We start from the raw sequence: 19,190 nt of genomic DNA, 5'->3' as shown, positions 1-19,190 counted from the left end.
ATTCATGATTTTTAAAAACTGATGTGCTAGTCACATAATATAAATTTCTTATTCTAAATAAATCAAATTGTTTATTCTAAAATGAACAATTCAGGGACTTCCCTGGCAGCACGGTGGTTAAGAATCCGCCTGCCAATGCAGGGGACGCGGGTTCAATCCTTGGTCCGGGAAGATCACACACGCCGCAGAGCAACTAAGCCCATGCGCCACAACTACTGAGCCCGCATGCCACAGCTACTGAAGCCCACGCGCCTAGAGCCTGTACTCCACAACGAGAAGCCACCACAATGAGAAGCCCACACACCGCAACGAAGACCCAATGCACCCAAAAATAATAAATAAAATAACATGAACAATTCAGTGGCAGTCAGTACATTCACAATGTCATGGTTTGTTTTTATGTCAATGCAGCCTTTTATATTTATATTATTCATAATATTTATAATAGCATTATATATTAATATTTATATTTTGACTGTTAAGAGGGCACATACACCCACGTTCCTCAAATGAATTTGAAGTCAAGAATTGTTTTTTAAACCAATAAACTGTCTCTCTTGGATATTCAAATTGCCAAATGGTGATGAGAGGTAAATCACACTAGTGGACAACAGGAAAAGAAAATTCTTTTAAACCGATTACAACCACTCAGAAAGGAGATCTACTAGGTTTTCTAGATTGTAGACATTTCTTTGGGGACATTAATATCTCCCTATCTTCCCCCAAACCACACATTTTTTTTAGAATGCCTCTCGGGACTTCCCTGGCAGTCCAGTGGTTAAGACACCGTGCTTCCAATGCAGGGGGCGCGGGTGCAATCCCTGGTCAGGGAACTAAGATCCTGCATGTCGTGCGCATGGCCAAAAAATAAAGATTAGAATGCCTCTATTATTTCCGAAAAATGATACATCATTATTTCATTATTAAAAATTTAAAGTACAAAAAGAAAAAAATTCACTTGAAATTCTACCACCCAGAAATTATTATCTTTAACAAGGTGAACATCTTTCTGGGTAAATATAGAAAGAAAGAAAGAAATTTAGAAAAATGGAATCATACTCTATATCACATTTTAAATTAGAAATATTAGTTTTGGGACTTCCCTGGTGGCACAGTGGTTAAGAATCCGCCTGCCAATGCAGGGGACACAGGTTCAAGCCCTGGTCTGGGAGGATCCCACATGCCGTGGAGCAACTGAGCCCATGCGCCACAGCTACTGAGTGTGTGCTCTAGAGCCCGTGAGCCACAACTAATGAGCCTGTGTGCTGCAACTACTGAAGCCTGCGCGCCTAGAGCCTGTGCTCCGCAACAAGAGAAGCCACTGCAATGAGAAGTCCGTGCACCGCAACGAAAAGTAGCCCCCGCTCGCCACAACTAGAGAAAGCCTGTGCGCAGGAACAAAGACCCAACGCAGCCCCAAATTAATTTATAAAAATAAAATAAAATAAAAACAAGCCTCAGGGGACTTCCCTGGTGGTGCAGTGGTTAAGAATCCGCCTGCCAATGGCGGGGACACAGGTTCGATCCTTGGTCCGGGAAGATCCCACATGCCGCGGAGCAACTAAGCCTGTCAGCCACAACTACTGAGCCCGTGCACCACAACTACTGAAGCCCCACACCTAAAGTCCGTGCTCTGCAACAGGAGAAGCCACCGCAGCGAGAAGCCTGTGCATCACAAAGAGGAGTAGCCCCGGCTCACCACAACTAGAAAAGCCTGCGCACAGCAACAAAGACCCAATGTAGCACCCCCCCAAAAAAGAACTGCTGGGTTTAAAAAAATAAATAAAAAACAAGCCGCAGGCTTATACATGAATGAAGGTTAAGTCCACAAATATTTTTGACCATAAATTATACACTTGGTTTTTCTTGTTGTAGAGAGGACATATTATGTCAGGTATTCAGGTAGGGTACTAGTTAAGTCAGAGTCATCTCCTTGTTTCAGCCCCATTAATGGTGGAATCTGAATACGATCACTGGGCCTAAACTAAGGCAGTGGTTCTTAAACTAGTAAGCATCAGAACCACCTGGGAGTCTTGTTAAAACACAGATAGCTGAGTCCCATCCCCAGAATTTCTGATTGAGACGGTCTGGGGTAGGGCTCAAGAATTTGCATTTCTAACAAGTTCCCAGGTACTGCTGCTGCCTTTCTAAGTTAACAAGCTTGGAGAACCTCTGAACTAAGGTATACACAGAGAGCAGTTTTTCCTACTGATATGTGATTTCTTTTAACATCTTTATTGGAGTATAATTGCTTTACAATGGTGTGTTTGTTTCTGCTTTATAACAAAGTGCTGATATGTGATTTTCAAAACTCCAAGAAAAGTAGCTGTTGTCTTGGAGATATTATCTCTGAGCATTTTGGACTTTCTCAGGAGGGGTAAATATTAATCCACTGGTAAATATTTTTACAAAGGATAGACACTGAAATATTTGTTGAATGACTGAAAGCAAGTCCGGGAACCTGCAGCATAGTCACTTTGAGAAGCTATATACTTTGAAATAGTTTATGGGAAGGGTCACAACTGCTTAAGCAACTGAATTAGATCAATCTTTATAGTTTTTTTTTTTTTCACTTCTCATCCTCAAACTGATGTGACTATATAATTCCTTTGTGAGGTGTCAGATACTGAACATAATCTAACTAATGTGGAATGACTGACTTCACGGTCCAAAGTTCCGTCTGGTGGGTAGGAGAGCAAAGGGGGTGCAAAGATGGTAATCTTCCAGGCTTTGTCAGTATTACTGAAAATTAGGCAGATTATAATCTTTGTTCCAGGGGAAATTGATCAGTTAGAATTAGACCTCAACCAGTGTCAAGCTCATGAATACAGAGTCCAGCCCCTAAAGAAGGGAAGATTTTGCAGACTGTCAGGATCCCAACCATAGAGGCAGGATTCAGAGCTGGGGCCTCGGGTTCTGCAAGGAAGGCGGAAGCCAGGAGCCAGGTAGCTCATCTGCACAGATTTTAACTGAAGACTAGAGTTTGGTGAGGGTGGTGGCATTTGGGTTCACACCACATTTAAAGACAATGAAAGTGATAAATCCTACCTAGTGGTGTAACGCCTCAAAACAGGTCAGGCAGTTTGGATTAGATCAGAAACCTGGTGCGCCTAAATCTACAGTTTAAAGATATCTGAAACTTCTAGCTAGGCAGGGCTGAAATGCAGGCTTAACTGCCTCAGGTGGTTTTACAGATGTTTATTTATCAAAACTATCTAAGCATTTTCATATATTTAATATTTTTTTTAGTGTGAGCCATCCTAATTTCAAACTGAGTAAAATCAAATCCAGGGTAAACCTGAATTTGGAATGAAATAAGAACCCTGCCATCCTAAAGCTTAGCCTTCAACTCCAGTTAATTTTTTCTCTTTTTAGAGCTTGGTCATGTTTAGCTCTTGGTTGCCTGGGAACTCTAGCAGTCTGCAGATAAAGACTACCTTAGGAAACTGAAGCCTCTGGAGGTAAAAGCTATGATCCACAAGCTTCTTGCTTTCCCAGAATTGCTCCAGCAGTACTCTTGCTTAAAGGTAAACTCCAGATGGGAAGCAAAACCAATGCTTTTAAAGAGTCCTTGTGTTTTCTATAGGAGATCCTAAGCTGTTGTGAAACTGCGCGTTGAGATTTTGTTCATATAAAGTGTATGAATCTGTTAGGAGAGCCTCCTTCTAAGGGTAACAAAAATCTTATTGTGGGCATTGCTGGGGTAACTAGTTTCTGGGTTATCTCTCATTGGATTTTCCCCCTTTGTATTTTCTAAGTAGATATTTACTAAGTTATGCTAAGCTTTACTAAGTTATTTAAAAACTTTAAAAATATTTTGAAGTCCAGGATTAGATATTTCAATCATCTTTTAAGTATTTGGATCTTGGCATTGTTTTACATCTGCTCTCGAGGGCAGATGGCTTTCCAATTCACCAGTTTTAGAACCCATGTGCCCTGCACCTAACGTCAAAGAATGCCATATAATCACTTTTCCTCCTTTACTGCAATACTGCAGTTTCATTATTGTTAACATGTGGTTAAGATGGTGCCTCTTCACATGAAGTTTGTTCTGGATTCTCAAATTTGGGGGATTAATTTCAGAATGGAACTTTTTCTAAACACTTTTTAAAAAATTAGCATTTGTGTTTTCATGGCTTTTGCCCTAAAAATTCTCTGGGCTACTAAATCAGGTGCAAATTTTACCTTTGGTCCAATAACAATTGATACTGTGCTATTGCTGTAGCAATTCGGGCAAATGAAGCATCATAAAGAGCAGGGTACAAGTTTAAATGTGATCTCTAGGCAGCCGTTATATAGAGTTATTACAACACTGATCTTGGAGTTCAAAACTTTCTCACATCTAAAGAGACAAAATATGAGGAATTTGCAGCTGTGTGGTTTATGATCATTCTAAATTTTCAGATTCAAGATAAATCAAAAACATAAACTTGTCTTGGGTTTAGTTTGCTATGATAAATTTTTTGCAAGGGTCATATAAGGGTTTGGAAAATTAATACAGCAGTTAGTAGCCTATGCTTCAGCAAAGAAATCTGTCATGTTATTTTTCCCATTCTAAAGGTGAAAAAATTCAGCCAAAAACAATGGAAAGTTATTCCCTCGTGGTCCCCAGCTAACTGGTAAAGGGTTTAATATTTCATATTATTTGGCCTCAGTAGAACCTCATATCCACTTAATAGTTGAACCTAGCCTCCTAGTCTTTCTTTGTAAGATTGTATTTCCAAATGCAGCTCACTGGTTATCGCTAGCCCTTTTTTTTTTTTTTTGCGGTACGCGGGCCTCTCACTGTTGTGGCCTCGGAGCACACGCTCCGGTCGCGCAGGCTCAGCGGCCATGGCTCACGGGCCCAGCCGCTCCGCGGCATGTGGGATCCTCCCGGAATGGGGCACAAACCCGTGTCCCCTGCATCAGCAGGCGGACTCTCAACCAGTGCGCCACCAGGGAAGCCTATCTCTAGCCTTTTTATCTTCCTTCAGGCAGGGAAAGAACAGAATCTACTTCTAACATATAAAGAATAAATATTTAATGCCCATTCATTTTCTTTCTTAGATAGATAGACCTTTTGAAAGCCAGTCCCTGACCACACAAAGACCACTTGCTATTTCTGGCTATAACATAAATATTTAATTAAAACCTACTTTGAACCATTCTTCTTTAAAGCACAAAGTACACTAGCCTTGGGCTGCACTTATGCCATTTCCCAAATCCATCTGTTATTTAATCCCAGGGTTTTTACCAGCTTTGCAAATTTAGGAGGCATTAACCTGGCTGTTGGAAATGTTGCTAGGAGATGAATTTTTAACCTTTGAGATACTGTTTCTGGAAGAGAACCAGTCAATCTGGCTATTATGAATAATGCTACCGTGAACATTCATGTAACAAGTTTTTGTGTGGACATATATTTTGATTTATCTTGGGTATATACCTAGGAGTGGAAGTGCTGTGTCATCGAGTTTTTTATTCCTGTTAATATATATATTTTAAAAATTTCCCCCAGTTTTATTAACATATAATTGACATACAGCACTGTATTAATTTAAGGTGTACAGCATAATGACTTGCATATATTGTGAAATGATTACCACAATAATTTTAGTCAACATTCTTCATCTCATATAGATAAAAAAAAGTTTTATTCCTTGTGATGAGAACTCTTAGGATTTACTTTTAACAACTTTCCTACTATTATAGCTAATATAGAGAATGCTGCGATGAACATGGGTGTGTGGACATGTCCCAGAGTTTTTTAGTTATTGTTAAATGGGAAGAATACAGGAAAGTATGCCTATTACATCTTCCTGAAACTAATATCTCTTTCTTTCCTTCCTTCTTTCCTCCCTCCCTTCCTTCCTTTCCTTATTATTTGGCTGCATTGTGTCTTGTTGCTGCACGCAGGCTTTCTCTAGTTGTGGCGAGCGTGGGCTTCTCATTGCGGTGGCTTCTCTTGTTGCAGAGCATGGGTTCTAGGCACACGGGCTTCAGCAGTTGTGGCTCGCAGGCTCTAGAGCGCAGGCTCAGTAGTTGTGGTGCACGGGCTTAGTTGCTCTGCAGCACGTGGGATCTTCCCAGACCAGGGCTTGAACCCGTGTCCCCTGCATTGGCAGGTGGATTCTCAACCACTGTGCCACCAGGCAAGTCCTCACTCATAGTTTAATAAGCAAACTCATCCATGTTTAACGTATTCCAAATGCCTTTCTTTAGCAGAAAATTAGAAATTTCCAAGCTTTTTTTTTTTTTTTGCCCTCTAACAAATACTGCTTTTCTGACCAGAAAGAAGTAACTGCCTTTGTATTAAGGCACAACACAACTGTCACTGTGGCACAAATCCCTGCTGTTTGTCCCCATGATCTCAGCTAAGACCCCGTGGCCCACAAAACAAAGGCACCTGAGATTTTTCCCTCAGCTGAAGCACAGGGGAGGTACCTGAGAACTGAGACTCTTGGAATTGTCATGGTCTTTGGTCCTGTGTCCAAGTTCATGTCTCCACTGGTGCTGAAGATGAATACTAAGATTTACCAATGTAAAAGCATCTTCAAGTGTCTTTCCTCCTGAGTCCATCTTTGACAAAAGTCCCCAAAACTTGACCCCTTAGCAAAGGTACAACTCCATATCCTGGCCACTCTTAGGGTATAAAGAGAGAATGAGTTGCCCAGGGGTACACAACAGATGGACTGTTCTCCGCACGTCATGCACTTGTGCAAGGGGTGAGGTGCAGTTGTATGGTAACACGTGAAGTGTACTGTGAGCCTTTAGGATGCATAGAAAGGATAGACGAAAAGTGCATCAGCTAGTCTGTCCCACTTACCCCAGCCCACCCAGTTCAGGGTATTCACATGTTTCTTTTGAGAGTGAAAAGTTGTACACATATAAAGTCTAAGTGTCACTGTAATTCTCTTTAAAAAGGATTTTTTTGTGCTGTTACATTTTGAGGAGTAATTTTCTACAACTTAGGCAATAGTCAGAAAAAAATATTAAAATCTTAAAATTTCATTGTCTTAAAATGACTTAAATGAGTATTAGAAATACAAAAACAGGCATCCAGAACATTAAAAAAATGGGAAAACAAAATTAAATGTTATCATAGACCTACTTTGTTATCTGATTAAGTTTTTTTTGGTTTGGTCAATGTCAGCTGATAGAATATAAGAAAAGACCGCATGTTTACTTCTGAATGAAAATCCATAACAGTTTATAGAAAGACAAAAACAGGTTCTCTTTACCTCATTTTCACTAAAACCAATTATTCTATATGTAGTTTTTTCCCCCCTAGCTTACTCATCTCATTTTCCACTTCTAATTTACCTCTAAGTAATAATATAATGGAAAGATTTATATTTTTTCTCCGTTCTCCCAATATTATTCTCATTTAACTATCTCTGGGAAAAATAAGTCTGACAGGTAGACTTTATAATGATTTTTCTCATTCAAAAATCATACTGTATTAAAGAACTATATTCTTCACTGTCTTTTAGTTAAAAGATTATCTCCAGGATTTTCCTCGGAGAAAAAAACTTTCTAACTACCCTATAATGATTTATCTTACCTAAAAGATAGAGAAACATTTATACAGTAACTGTATAATTATGGGTCAATCAGTAATTCAACCTCAGAGAAGTTCAACAAACCATTACAATCAGAAAGAGCAACTTAAGGTAAAAAGAAAAAAAACTGGTTTGAAAGAATTTTAAGTATTTTAATCTATTTCTTAGTAAGAGCTACGTGAATTCCATTCAGCTTAAGATACATGTAACAGGGCACTTACATTCTCATATTAACCTGTTTGGAACACCAAATCATTATTCTAGCAAAATAAAATATAAGAACCCTAATATACTATATAATTCTCCGACAGTGAAACGTTCCAGGGAGGGTTATTTACATACAGAAAACCTGATATTTGCTACAGATGCAATTCAGCTTCCACTAGTGTTATCTCAAAGACATGTCATTTTTAACCCTGTACTCCTTTAGACCAGAGTTTTTCCAGCGGGGCACTACTGACATATGGGGCTGGGCAACGCTTTGTTGCGGGGGGCCGTCCCATGCAAAGCAGTTGATTCAGCCAAATCCTTGGCCTCGACCACCTAATGCCAGTGGCATTCACCTTGGTGGGAAGGGTACAGATGTCTCCAGGCACTGCTAAACGTCTCCTGGGGGCTAATGCACCCCCTGTTGAGAACCAGTGCTTTAGAGTATGTCACATTTCCTACCTTTTCACTCAATAGTTAACAAACTAATATGTATCTAAAATTCTGAAGGAAATACACAGACTAATAAAACAAACTATTTTTAATTAAGGAAGGCTTAACTTAAGGCATCATACTGACATCTACTGGCTTGGTACTAGACCGTACATTTGACATATACTGCATTAAAAAAAAAACCCTCAAAATTAAAAGTAATATAGGTGCTATTCTGGGAAACTAGAACAGTTAATTGAAAGCAGTTAACATTAACATCAAAACTATGTGTTTTATGTAAAGCCTAACATATATAATAACAATGGCAATTAACAATTATTTTCTTAGTTTTTGATGTACTGTCGTTTGGATGAGTTAAATTTTTAATAAATGTTTTTAGAGACTGAAAATTGGAGAGGATTTTAGGACAAGTAACAAAAAAAAGTGTGGTCCAAAAAACTTGCAAAATTTAAGCAGAATCCTATTTTATGATTCATACTGAAATTTTTTTTTGTAATTTATTTTTGGCTGCATAGCATCTTCGTTGCTGCCCGCGGGCTTTCTCTAGTTGCGTTGAACGGGGAGCTATTCTTCGTTGTGGTGCGCGGGCTTCTCATTGTGGTGGCTTCTCTTGTTGCCCAGCATGGGCTCTAGGCATGCGGGCTTCAGTAATTCTGGCTCGCAGGCTCTAGAGTGCAGGCTCAGTAGTTGTGGCGCATGGGCTTAGTTGCTCTGCGGCCTGTGGGATCTTCCTGGACCAGGGCTCAAACCTGTCTCTCCTGCATTGGCAGGTGGATTCTTAACCACTGCACCACCAGGGAAGCCCCGTACTGAAATTTTAAAAGGCTAAATTTTTTTTAAAAAACTAGTAATGGGGGCTTCCCTGGGGGCGCAGCGGTTGAGAGTCCGCCTGCCGATGCAGGGGACATGGGTTCGTGCCCCGGTCCGGGAAGATCCCACATGCCCGTGAGCCATGGCCACTGAGCCTGCGCGTCCGGAGCCTGTGCTCCACAACGGGAGAGGCCACAACAGTGAGGGGCCCGCGTACAGCAAAAAAAAAACAAAAAAAACAAAAAAAACCCCTAGTAATGATAATTCTATAAATAAAATAACAACTGTCTAGGTTTTTAATAAAAGAGATTTGTAATTGAACACTACCGTCAATTAAACTGATGAACTTTATTGGGGTTAAAACTATAGCAAAGTTCATCCTAAAACATTTTGCAATGCAAAATTATTTCACTCAAGGAGTGTTTAATAATTTGGATGCCAGGAATTACAAGCAATTTTCAAAAGCAAAGACTCTCACATTCATAAAACTTTATACATCATTTGAACTAACATATTTATACTACTAAATTCAAACATGCATCACTTTCAAACATTCTTGTATCATGATTTTATATATTACATTACTTATCAGCATTCTTCATCACTACATGTATTGTATCATACACTTGCACCATTCTCCTTGGATTTCTGATCTTTATCTTCATTCTTCACATTATCCTATAAAATACACAAAGGAAAAGTATATTTTATTAAATTCTCTTAAATGTAACTTTAAAAATAATAATCATTACTAAACAGAGATACTGCAGATAGCCCATTTCACCATCTATGGAAAATTGAACCGGGTCGGGGGAAGGGGAGAGTAGGAAAGAAATCTCTCAATTCTGTGCAGAATGACTTCTAGTATTTGAGAAAGCCATCTCAATCCTAAGAAATTAGAGGTTCTTAGGACTATATTACTAACAGCAGTATATTCCTTGCACTGTAGTTTTTCTTTTTTTTCTTCTTGTTCTTTGAGTGAGACCCAGGAGGTGGAAGGTCTCTCAATTACTGAAGTTAGTTTACAAGGGCACTGAGTTACTAGATATTTTTGAGACAAAGAATACTAATAAATTAATTTTGATAGTGTCAAAAAGTTTCTCAACTCTGCCCAATAAATGGGTTTAAAAAGGAAGTGAATGGGGCTTCCCTGGTGGCGCAGTGGTTGAGAGTCCGCCTGCCAGTACAGGGGACACGGGTTTGTGCCCCGGTCCAGGAAGATCCCACATGCCGCCGAGCGGCTGGGCCCATGAGCCATGGCCACTGAGCCTGCGCGTCCGGAGCCTGTGCTCCGCAACAGGAGAGGCCACAACAGTGAGAGGCCCGTGTACCACAAAAAAAAAAAGTGAATGGCTTTTCTTCCTCAAGTTCAAACTCAACCTCTGATTCTAAAAGAAATGCAAGTGAAACTTGCTTTTTAAGAAGTCTGCACACCAGGATTTCCCTGGTTGCGTAGTGGTTAGGAATCTGCCTGCTAATGCAGAGGACACAGGTTTGATACCCGGTCTGGGAAGATCCCACATGCCGCAGAGCAACTTAGCCCGTGCACAACTACTGAAGTCCATGTGCTGTAGGGCCTGCGTGCTGCAACTACTGAGCCTGCGTGCTGCGACTACTGAACCCCGCGTGCTGCAACTACTGAACCCTGCATGCATAGGGCCCATGCTCCGCAATAAGAGAAGCCACCACACCACAATGAAGAGTAGCCCCCACTCGCCACAACTAGAGAAAGCCCACACGCAGGAATGAAGACCCAATGCGGCCAAAAATAGATTAAAAAAAAAAAAGTCTGGACAAATAAATCATGTTGACATCTGAAGTAAGTTCTAGGAAAATACCATCTTTGGGGAATTGCTTTTGACTAATCTAATGAAGGACAGAATGCTACCACTATTTTCTGTTAGAAAAGCCACTAAGAGCTTAATAATATTAAATTTGCCAGAAATAGACTTTTTAGAAAAGGAATAAACTATGAAAATGTTGAAGGTACAAAACAGCTAACCTTCTTAAGAACAGTGTGGATCTCATCCATTACTGTGGATAAGTTTCTGATTGTCTTATTCAGCTGGTTTTCAAATTGCAAATTCATGTTTTCTGAAATCTTTAAGTTTTCTTGTAACTGACTAAGGTCCTTTTTAACTTCTCTGAGTTCACCAGAGAGGTTTTTGTTGGAATTCTCCAAATTTAATATGGTTTTTTCATCTTCATCTGTCAAAAAACAAAACAAAACAAAACCAAATTCACCATCTTACCCTTTAAAATTTCCAATTTAACTCTGAGGTTAAAAATACTTAAGCTAGGAGAATAAAAAGTGTATATAATTCTTTAAACTGGCCACAAGTGTCAATTTTAATAGTTATAAAACACACTGTAATAACTCATTTCATTTAAATTAAGTTTTACCTAGTATTACTTCTAAATCCAAGTTCCATTTTAAGATAATTGTACAGACTAGAGAAAGTAGCAGAAACTAATGAAGACTAAGTGGAACCGGGGAGGATTAAAAGGATGCAACAGAACAACAATCGAACTTGAGAATGCACATGAAGATCTAAGATTAATTCTTATAAAGCTAAGCAATTTTATAACCTTTAACAGAAATGGTGAAAAGTAAACTTACATATGTGTCTAGACTAAAACAAGGTATGGATATGCACAAGTATAGGTATGTATATACGTGTGTACACACATATATCCCAATAGAGTGTTAAAAGTACCTCATATCCAATGCTTTTCCTTACCTGTCTTTTCTTCTAGTAACTGCAGCTTCTGTTCCACTTCAGCTCGTACTTTTTCACTCTTTTCCAATTTTTGCAAGAGGCTTCCTACGTCGACCATTGCACCATTATACACAATAAGGCCAACGTTTTCTTCCACATCCTTTGATTCCTGTTTTACTATCGGTGTTGGAAGTAACAATCTGTTTCCTATAATATAAAAGATACCATATTCTTTTGGCCACGCCACACAGCATGTGGGATCTTAGTTCCCTGACCAGGGATCGAACCCGTGCCTCCTGCAGGGGAAGCACGGAGTCTTAACCACCGGACCGCCAGGGAAGTCCCTAAAATATACCATATTTTATTACGTTATTTTCTTCTTTAATTAATAATATGGTTACAAAATGGCATGATCTTAAAATAATATACTCAAACCTAGCATATCTTCCTGCAATGCTTCAGATTCTTCATGATTTTCTTCATCTTTTGAGGTGTCCGTTAATTTTCGGTAAAAGCAAGATTCACGGAGTACTACTTTATTAAGAAGCTTCTTTACCTGTTATTTAAAAAGATGAAAATAAGTTTTTGATTCTCCTTGAACATCAGTGTTCTAATTTTCACATATAATAAACATCAATGGCATCTCAGGTATCCACTACCACTCAATTAGAGCACTTACGCTTTTAACTGTCTCCTCTATAAACCTAAAATCAAATTATCACTTGAAAAAAATTGTTAAAAAAAAGTCTAACTGATAAAAACGTCAATACATAAAGTATACGTACAAACACGTTTATTAAAGCATAGCTTGTAATTATAAAAAATGAAAGCCATTTAGCAACTGGGACTAGTTAAGGCAATAAAGGCACATCTATACCATGGAATACTAGGCAGTAAGAAAAAGAACAAAATGGGTTTCCATTTTCATGGTAGAATGCCCATGATATATTATTAAATGAAAAAAAGTTGTCCATCAGTATGTTTAGAATGATTTCATGTGTTGTTTATAAAACTGGAACTATCATATATATACACATGTGAGTTGCTTACAAAAGGATCTAGAAGTTTATATATTAGACCAAAGGAGTGGAACTAGAGGAAGAGACTTTTAACTTCTTTTACTTTATTTATTTCAGTATTGCTTAACTGTATTACTATAAGCCTGTATTGCTTTTTTTTTAAATTAATTTATTTATTTTGCATCACCGGGTCTTACTTGTGGCATGTGGGATCTAGTTCCCTGACCAGGGATCGAACCCGGGCCCCCTGCATTGGAAGTACAGAGTCTTAGCCACTGGACCACCAGGGAAGTCCCTGTATTGCTTTTATATTTCAAAAAGTCAAAGGTACTAAAAAGACAAAGTTACTTAAACATGCTTTTAATTTTAAATATTCACGAGATAGATTACCTGAGCCCGAGAAAGATGCAGTCCAAGAGTATAAAGTATTTCTTCCAAATCCTTTTCAAGAAGGTAACCACAATGGCTTTGATCAAAATAAACAAATGCCATTAACAGATCTCTGTTAATTGTGATCATCTGAGTCTTTTCTTTTTCCTAAAGAAAATGCAGAAGATACAGTACATAATTTTTACCCCTGATAAGTGAGAAAATTAGACTGTGTCCATATAATACCAAAAATCTGCAAACATCTTTACCTCATCTTAGCTAAAATGAATTGATCTGATTTATGTACAGAGAAGAAAGAAGTAAGACATACTGATTAAATGACAAAACCACAAATACCAAAATACAACCGACTGAATTCTGATGAGTGGTAATATATAGATATACAAGGATCAATAAAGTTCATCACTTAGTTATGTTTAATAAGAAGTCTGGATTATGTAAGAAATGGAAATTATCATATTATAAAAAATACAGTATTATACAGAAATGTCACATCACTGTGTTGTACACATTAAACATAATAATGTATGTCAAACATACTTCAGTATTTAATACATACCTTATCTTTAGAGGGCCTCTCCTTGCAGTATCTGTTAATATCTCTTTTGTCATCTCGTTTGTTTATTTCTTCCTCATCCCGATCTATAAAATAAATACAACAGCAGCAAAAGACTCATTAATAGATAAAATTTCAACTACAGATTGAAAATACTTTTCTATTACTGATCAGTTTTCAAAAGATAAAATAACAAAGAAATATTATACGACTAAAAACAGTTTGGATTTTATAAGAAAATTATAAAGAATAAGAACAGGAAGAAATTTATAAAGAAACTACAGGGAAGAAAAAAATGGACTATACTGATTCAAATACAAGGACTCAATTCAATAAATATTTGGGGGAATTAGTTCCCAAACATGAATGAATTTTATACAAAAAACTGAAACATAAACAAAACAGGGCAGAGAATATTTACTACAAGATAAAAGGAAAAACAGCCAATATAGTAAAACTAACTGCAGATGGATTATTGCAAAATAAAACTACATATGAGAATTGAAATGTTCTTAATAAAGAAGACCTAACAGTATTAATACCCAGATTTGCTGACACTAATGTATGTGTCCTTTGATAAAAGATAGGAAATTTGGGCTTCCCTGGTGGCACAGTGGTTCAGAATCTGCCTGCCAATGCAGGGGACACGAGTTCGAGCCCTGGTCCAGGAAGATCCCACATGCCACGGAGCAACTAAGCCCATGTGCCACAACTACCGAGCCTGCGCTCTGGAGCCCACATGCCACAACCGCTGAGCTCACGTGCCACAACTACTGAAGCCCACACGCCTAGAGCGCGTGCTCTGCAACGAGAAGCCACTGCAATGAGAAGCCTGCGCACCGCAAAGAGTAGCCCCTGCTCGCCGCAACTAGAGAAAGTCCGTGCACAGCAACGAAGACCCAGCGCAGCCAAAAATAAATAAAATAAATTTTAAAAAAAGATAGGAAATTCGATAAATTATTCTTAATAAATAAGCAGAAAACTGACAAAAAGTAATCTCCTTTCTCTTACCTATCCATAAGCTACCCAGTTCCTGAAGACCTCAGCCATCGCCCTCAGGTCAAGCACCATTAACAGCTTGTTATTCAACTAATAATGAAGAATAAATCTGTTATGGGTTCAACTGTTATCCCCTAAAGGTCCAAAGCTGAGGTCCTAAGCCTCTAGTAGTTCAGAATGTTGCCTTATTTGGAGAAAGGGTCTATCTATACAGAGATAATCAAGTTAAAATGAGGTTATTAGAGTGAGCTCTAATACAATGACTGCTGTCTTTACAGAAAGGGGAAATTTAGACAGACACATGCAGATAGAAGATGATGTGACAATACAGGGAAAAGATGGCCATCTACAAGAGCTGAGGAGAGCTGCTTGGAACAGACCCTTCCTCCCAGCCCTCAGAAGAAACCAACCCTGCTAACTCCTTCATCTCAGACTTGGCCTTCAGAACCGTGAAGACAGTAAATTTCTATTGTTTGAGCTAAACAGTTTGAGGTACCTTTCATGGTAGCCCTAGCGAACTAACACATCATCCTTTCATGAATTATATACAACTAAACAGCTTTTTTGTCGATATTTAATGATCTGTCAACAATTTTAAGAGAAATTTTGTTTCTAGAGGCTTCTGGATCACTCAAATGGATCTCCATCAGAAAGCCCGAAGTAACAAAGGGTTTCTTGATAAAATAGGAGATACAGTAAACACTAGGAGTTAATTAGCCCTTGAAATATTACACAGCATAAATTTATAATATTTCACACTATATTCCCTTCTTCTTTTTTTTTTTTTTGTGGTACGCAGGCCTCTCACTGTTGTGGCCTCTCCCATTGTGGAGCACAGGCTCCGGACGCGCAGGCTCAGCAGCCATGGCTCACGGGCCTAGCCGCTCCACGGCATGTGGGATCTTCCCGGACCGGGGCACGAACCTGTGTCCCCTGCATCAGCAGGCAGACTCTCAACCACTGCGCCACCAGGGAAGCCCTATATTCCCTTCTTGAACATCCACAACATACATAAGCAGCTAAGAAATTCTGTAGTAAAACATGCAGACCTTTGCTTAGCCCAAGTTTCCCAAATTTATTTGACCGCAGTATACTTTATTAACCTTAATACCTGTTAATATTTTGGAACACTCTGGGAAAGACTGCTTTAGGTGAGAAGTTGTACGCGAATAGTAACAATATAGAGAAAACTTTATATTAAATAGAATATACATGATAAAACACACATGAACCTTGATAACATTATGCTAAGTGAAAAGAAGCCAGTCACAAAAGATTGCATACTGCATGATTCTATTTATATATATGAAATGTCCAGGATACCTATAGAGATGGAAAGCTGACTAGTGCTTGCCTAGGGCTGAGGAGATGGGGGGGAAATGGGACTGACTGCTAATGAGTACAGGATTTCTTTTTGTGGAAATGAAAATGTTCTAAAATTGACTGTGGTGATGGATGGATATATTAAAAACCAGTGAGTTGGGACTTCCCTGGTGGTTCAGTGGCTAAGACTCCACGCTCCTGATACAGGGGGCTTGGGTTCGATCCCTGGTTAGGGAACTAGATCCCACATGCCGCAACTAAGAGTTCTCAAGCTGCAACTAAAAAGATCCTGCATGCTGCAACTAAAAGATCCTGCATGCGGCAACGAAGACCCCACGTGCCACACCTAAGACCGGCGTACCACCCAAATACATATTAAAACAAAACAAAAACAAAAAAAACTGAGCTGTATACTTCTAAATGGGTGAACTGGTTGATATGTGAATTATATCTCAAGTTGTTATTAAAAAAAGGAAATAGACAAATGTTCTAAAACTGGATTGTAGTGATGGTTTCACAATTCTATGAAGTTACTAGGAATTATTAAATTGTTAAATTATTAAACTAAATTATATACACTTAAAATGGGTGAGTTTGTGATATGTATTAAAACAGAAATAAACTGTTTTAAAGAAAGAGAGATAATATGTCCTTGGAACCTAATTATTTCATATATATATATATGAACTACAGTACAGAGTGGTTCAGCTGCTTTATAGTTTTATTATCATGGGTAAATTGATTTAGTGCTAAGAGCCTCAGATTCCTCAGTTAAGAAATGGTTAAGAAACCTCTCCTTTCATTTATTCACATTTTACAGACATGACCCAGCTTATTTTGAGTATTTAACTTGAAAGGTGTCACTTTTGAAATCATCTGCCCTGAAACCTGTATTTTTAAAGTATTTTTTTAAAAATCCAGGGACTTCCCTGGTGGTCCAGTAGTTAAGATTCCACGCTCCCAGTGCAGGGGGCACGGGTTCCATCCCTGGTCGAGGAACTAAGATCCCACATGCCACACAGCACGGCTGAAAAAACAATCCAAGTAATCCTTGCTCATCTTGGAACATGCTGTCTATGTCTATAAAAACCATTTGGTAATCTTTTTCCGCATCACTATCCTCTAACTTCTTTTTCAATGACTGCACAGAATTTAATTGCATGTCTATGTCAAAATGCATTTAAATAATTCCCTATTGTTGAATATTAAGACTGATTTTAGTTTTTTGTTTTATAAATAATTATGAAATAAATATTCGTGTTGGTATTTGAAAGGATATGGTTAATTAACATTTCCAAACTTCTGTCCAGAGAAGGTGCAACAATTTAAACTCACCCCAAGAGTGAAAGTAATCTTCTCTTTACCCCTGTTAAACTGATGTTACCTTTTATTAGAAACTTAAGTTTCATCAATTTGACAGGTAAAAATTAGACCCTCACTGTTATTTGCTCCTCTGATTACTAAGAAGATTCAACACCATTTTAGACATTAACTGGCACTATATATATACACACACACAAATATATATATATATATATATATTTTTTTTAACCACAAATTCTATTTTTCCATGAGGAAAAAAGTGGTCTTCTGGAAACTTGATTGGATAATGAGATGCAAAGTATGGGGAAAAATGATAACATAAGCAAGCATCAATTAGAAATACCAAGGAAACCAAAAAAAACCCAAAACTATAATCATACCACCCTACTTGGCTTTGCAGTTTATGGTATTAGTTCAACAAATATCTATTTAGAGCCTATTTGGATATTTAGGTTGTTCTAGGAACTTCCAATATATATTAGCAAAGAAAATAAAGAAAAATCTCTTTCTTATTAAGAGCTTATATTCAAGTGGAAAGAAGACAGACAATAAGTAAACTAAGTAAACAGTAGAGTAGACTAGGTTATAAGTGCTATAAGTAGAAGGGGATAAGGAGGCATCAGGAATGTGTACTTTGGTGGGGGTAGGGAGAAGACTGCAATTTTAAATAGGGTGCAGAGTAGACCTCCCTGAGAAAGCGATAGCTGAACAGAGACTGAAGGTGTTGAGGGAGTCAGCAAGGTGGGTCTCTAGGAGAGTGTGCAGGCAGAAGGAACTGCCAATGCAAAGGTCTTAACACAGGAACATATATAATGGGTTCAAGGAGGTCCCAGTGACTGAGGTGCAATGAACAAGTGCAAAGAGTTGTAAGAGACAAAATTAAAGACTTGATATGGTAGGGTCTTACAGGTCATTGTAAACACTGTGGCTTTTTTCATAGAGTGAAATGGAGAACAACTGTAAGAATTTGAACAAATAAATGACTTAAATTATACAAAGGTTATTCTGGCAACTGTACTGAAAAGAGACTTTAGAGGAAGGGGATAGGCAGGGAAACCAGTATAAGGGGCTATTAAAATAATCCAGGCAAGAAACAACATGGGTTGGATTAAGGTTAGATCAGTGACGCTGCTGAGAAATGGTCTGATTCTGGTTATATTTTGAAGATAGAGGCAATATGACCTCCTGATAGACTGGAAATGGAATATGACAAAAAGAGAGAGAGAGAGAGAGAGAGAGAGAGAGTGAGAGTCAAGGATGACTCCTAGATTTTAGCTTGAACAACTCTAAGGATGGGATTGCCATCAAAAGAGGTGGGGAAGGCAGAAGGTAGAGGATTTTTTTGTGTGTTTTCTTTATGGTGAAAAGGAAGCAGGAGTTCAGTTTTAGACATGTTTATCTTGAAATGTCAGATAACTTAAGTGGAGATGACAAACAGGCAGCTGATATAGAAGAATAAGAGAAGTCTGACTTGAGATATAGATTTGAGAACTGTCAGTACATGCAGATTGTACTTAAAGCTGGGAGAATGGAAGAGACCACCACCAAGGGAGTTATGTGGTAGAAAAGGAATAAAGAAGACAACTAAGGGATGAGAGCTAGGACATTCTGACATAAAATAATGAGAACACTGTTCAGTGATTTAACAAAAGCAGTGATAAAACAATACTGGGACGATGGGGGAGAGAAAATGGGACTGTAAAAAAGGCTAATCTTGGTACTTCCCTGGTGGTGCTGCAGTTAAGAATCCTCCTGCCAACGCGGGGAGATGGGTTTGAGCCCTGGTCCGGGAAGATCCCACATGCCTCAGAGCAGCTAAGCCAGTGTGTCACAACTACTGAGCCTGCAC

The 19,190-nt window shown here is 38.5% G+C and overlaps 1 protein-coding gene and 1 non-coding gene across 2 annotated transcripts in view; both read right to left on the bottom strand.

Moving 5' to 3' along the window:
• Window positions 1–8,271: 8,271 nt before the first annotated feature.
• The window catches only part of CCAR1 (cell division cycle and apoptosis regulator 1), a 55,926-nt gene continuing 45,007 nt past the window's right edge, over window positions 8,272–19,190 (bottom strand). Inside the window, exons 20-25 of the mRNA XM_060125464.1 lie at window positions 13,700–13,782; window positions 13,141–13,287; window positions 12,167–12,287; window positions 11,753–11,938; window positions 11,014–11,219; window positions 8,272–9,689 (exon numbers count right to left, since the gene is read on the bottom strand). Of these exons, the coding sequence (XP_059981447.1) occupies window positions 9,630–9,689; window positions 11,014–11,219; window positions 11,753–11,938; window positions 12,167–12,287; window positions 13,141–13,287; window positions 13,700–13,782 (803 nt within the window). The 3' untranslated portion in view covers window positions 8,272–9,629. The remainder of the gene's footprint in view (window positions 9,690–11,013; window positions 11,220–11,752; window positions 11,939–12,166; window positions 12,288–13,140; window positions 13,288–13,699; window positions 13,783–19,190) is intronic.
• Window positions 12,968–13,040, bottom strand: TRNAG-UCC (transfer RNA glycine (anticodon UCC)). Its single transcript has one exon. It is a non-coding gene; the product is annotated as a tRNA-Gly (tRNA).

This window comes from Lagenorhynchus albirostris, chromosome 16, assembly GCF_949774975.1.
Source record: "Lagenorhynchus albirostris chromosome 16, mLagAlb1.1, whole genome shotgun sequence".
Taxonomy (NCBI): Eukaryota; Metazoa; Chordata; class Mammalia; order Artiodactyla; family Delphinidae; genus Lagenorhynchus; species Lagenorhynchus albirostris.
Note: the sequence above shows the minus strand (reverse complement) of the source record. Positions and strands in the feature narration are given on the sequence as shown.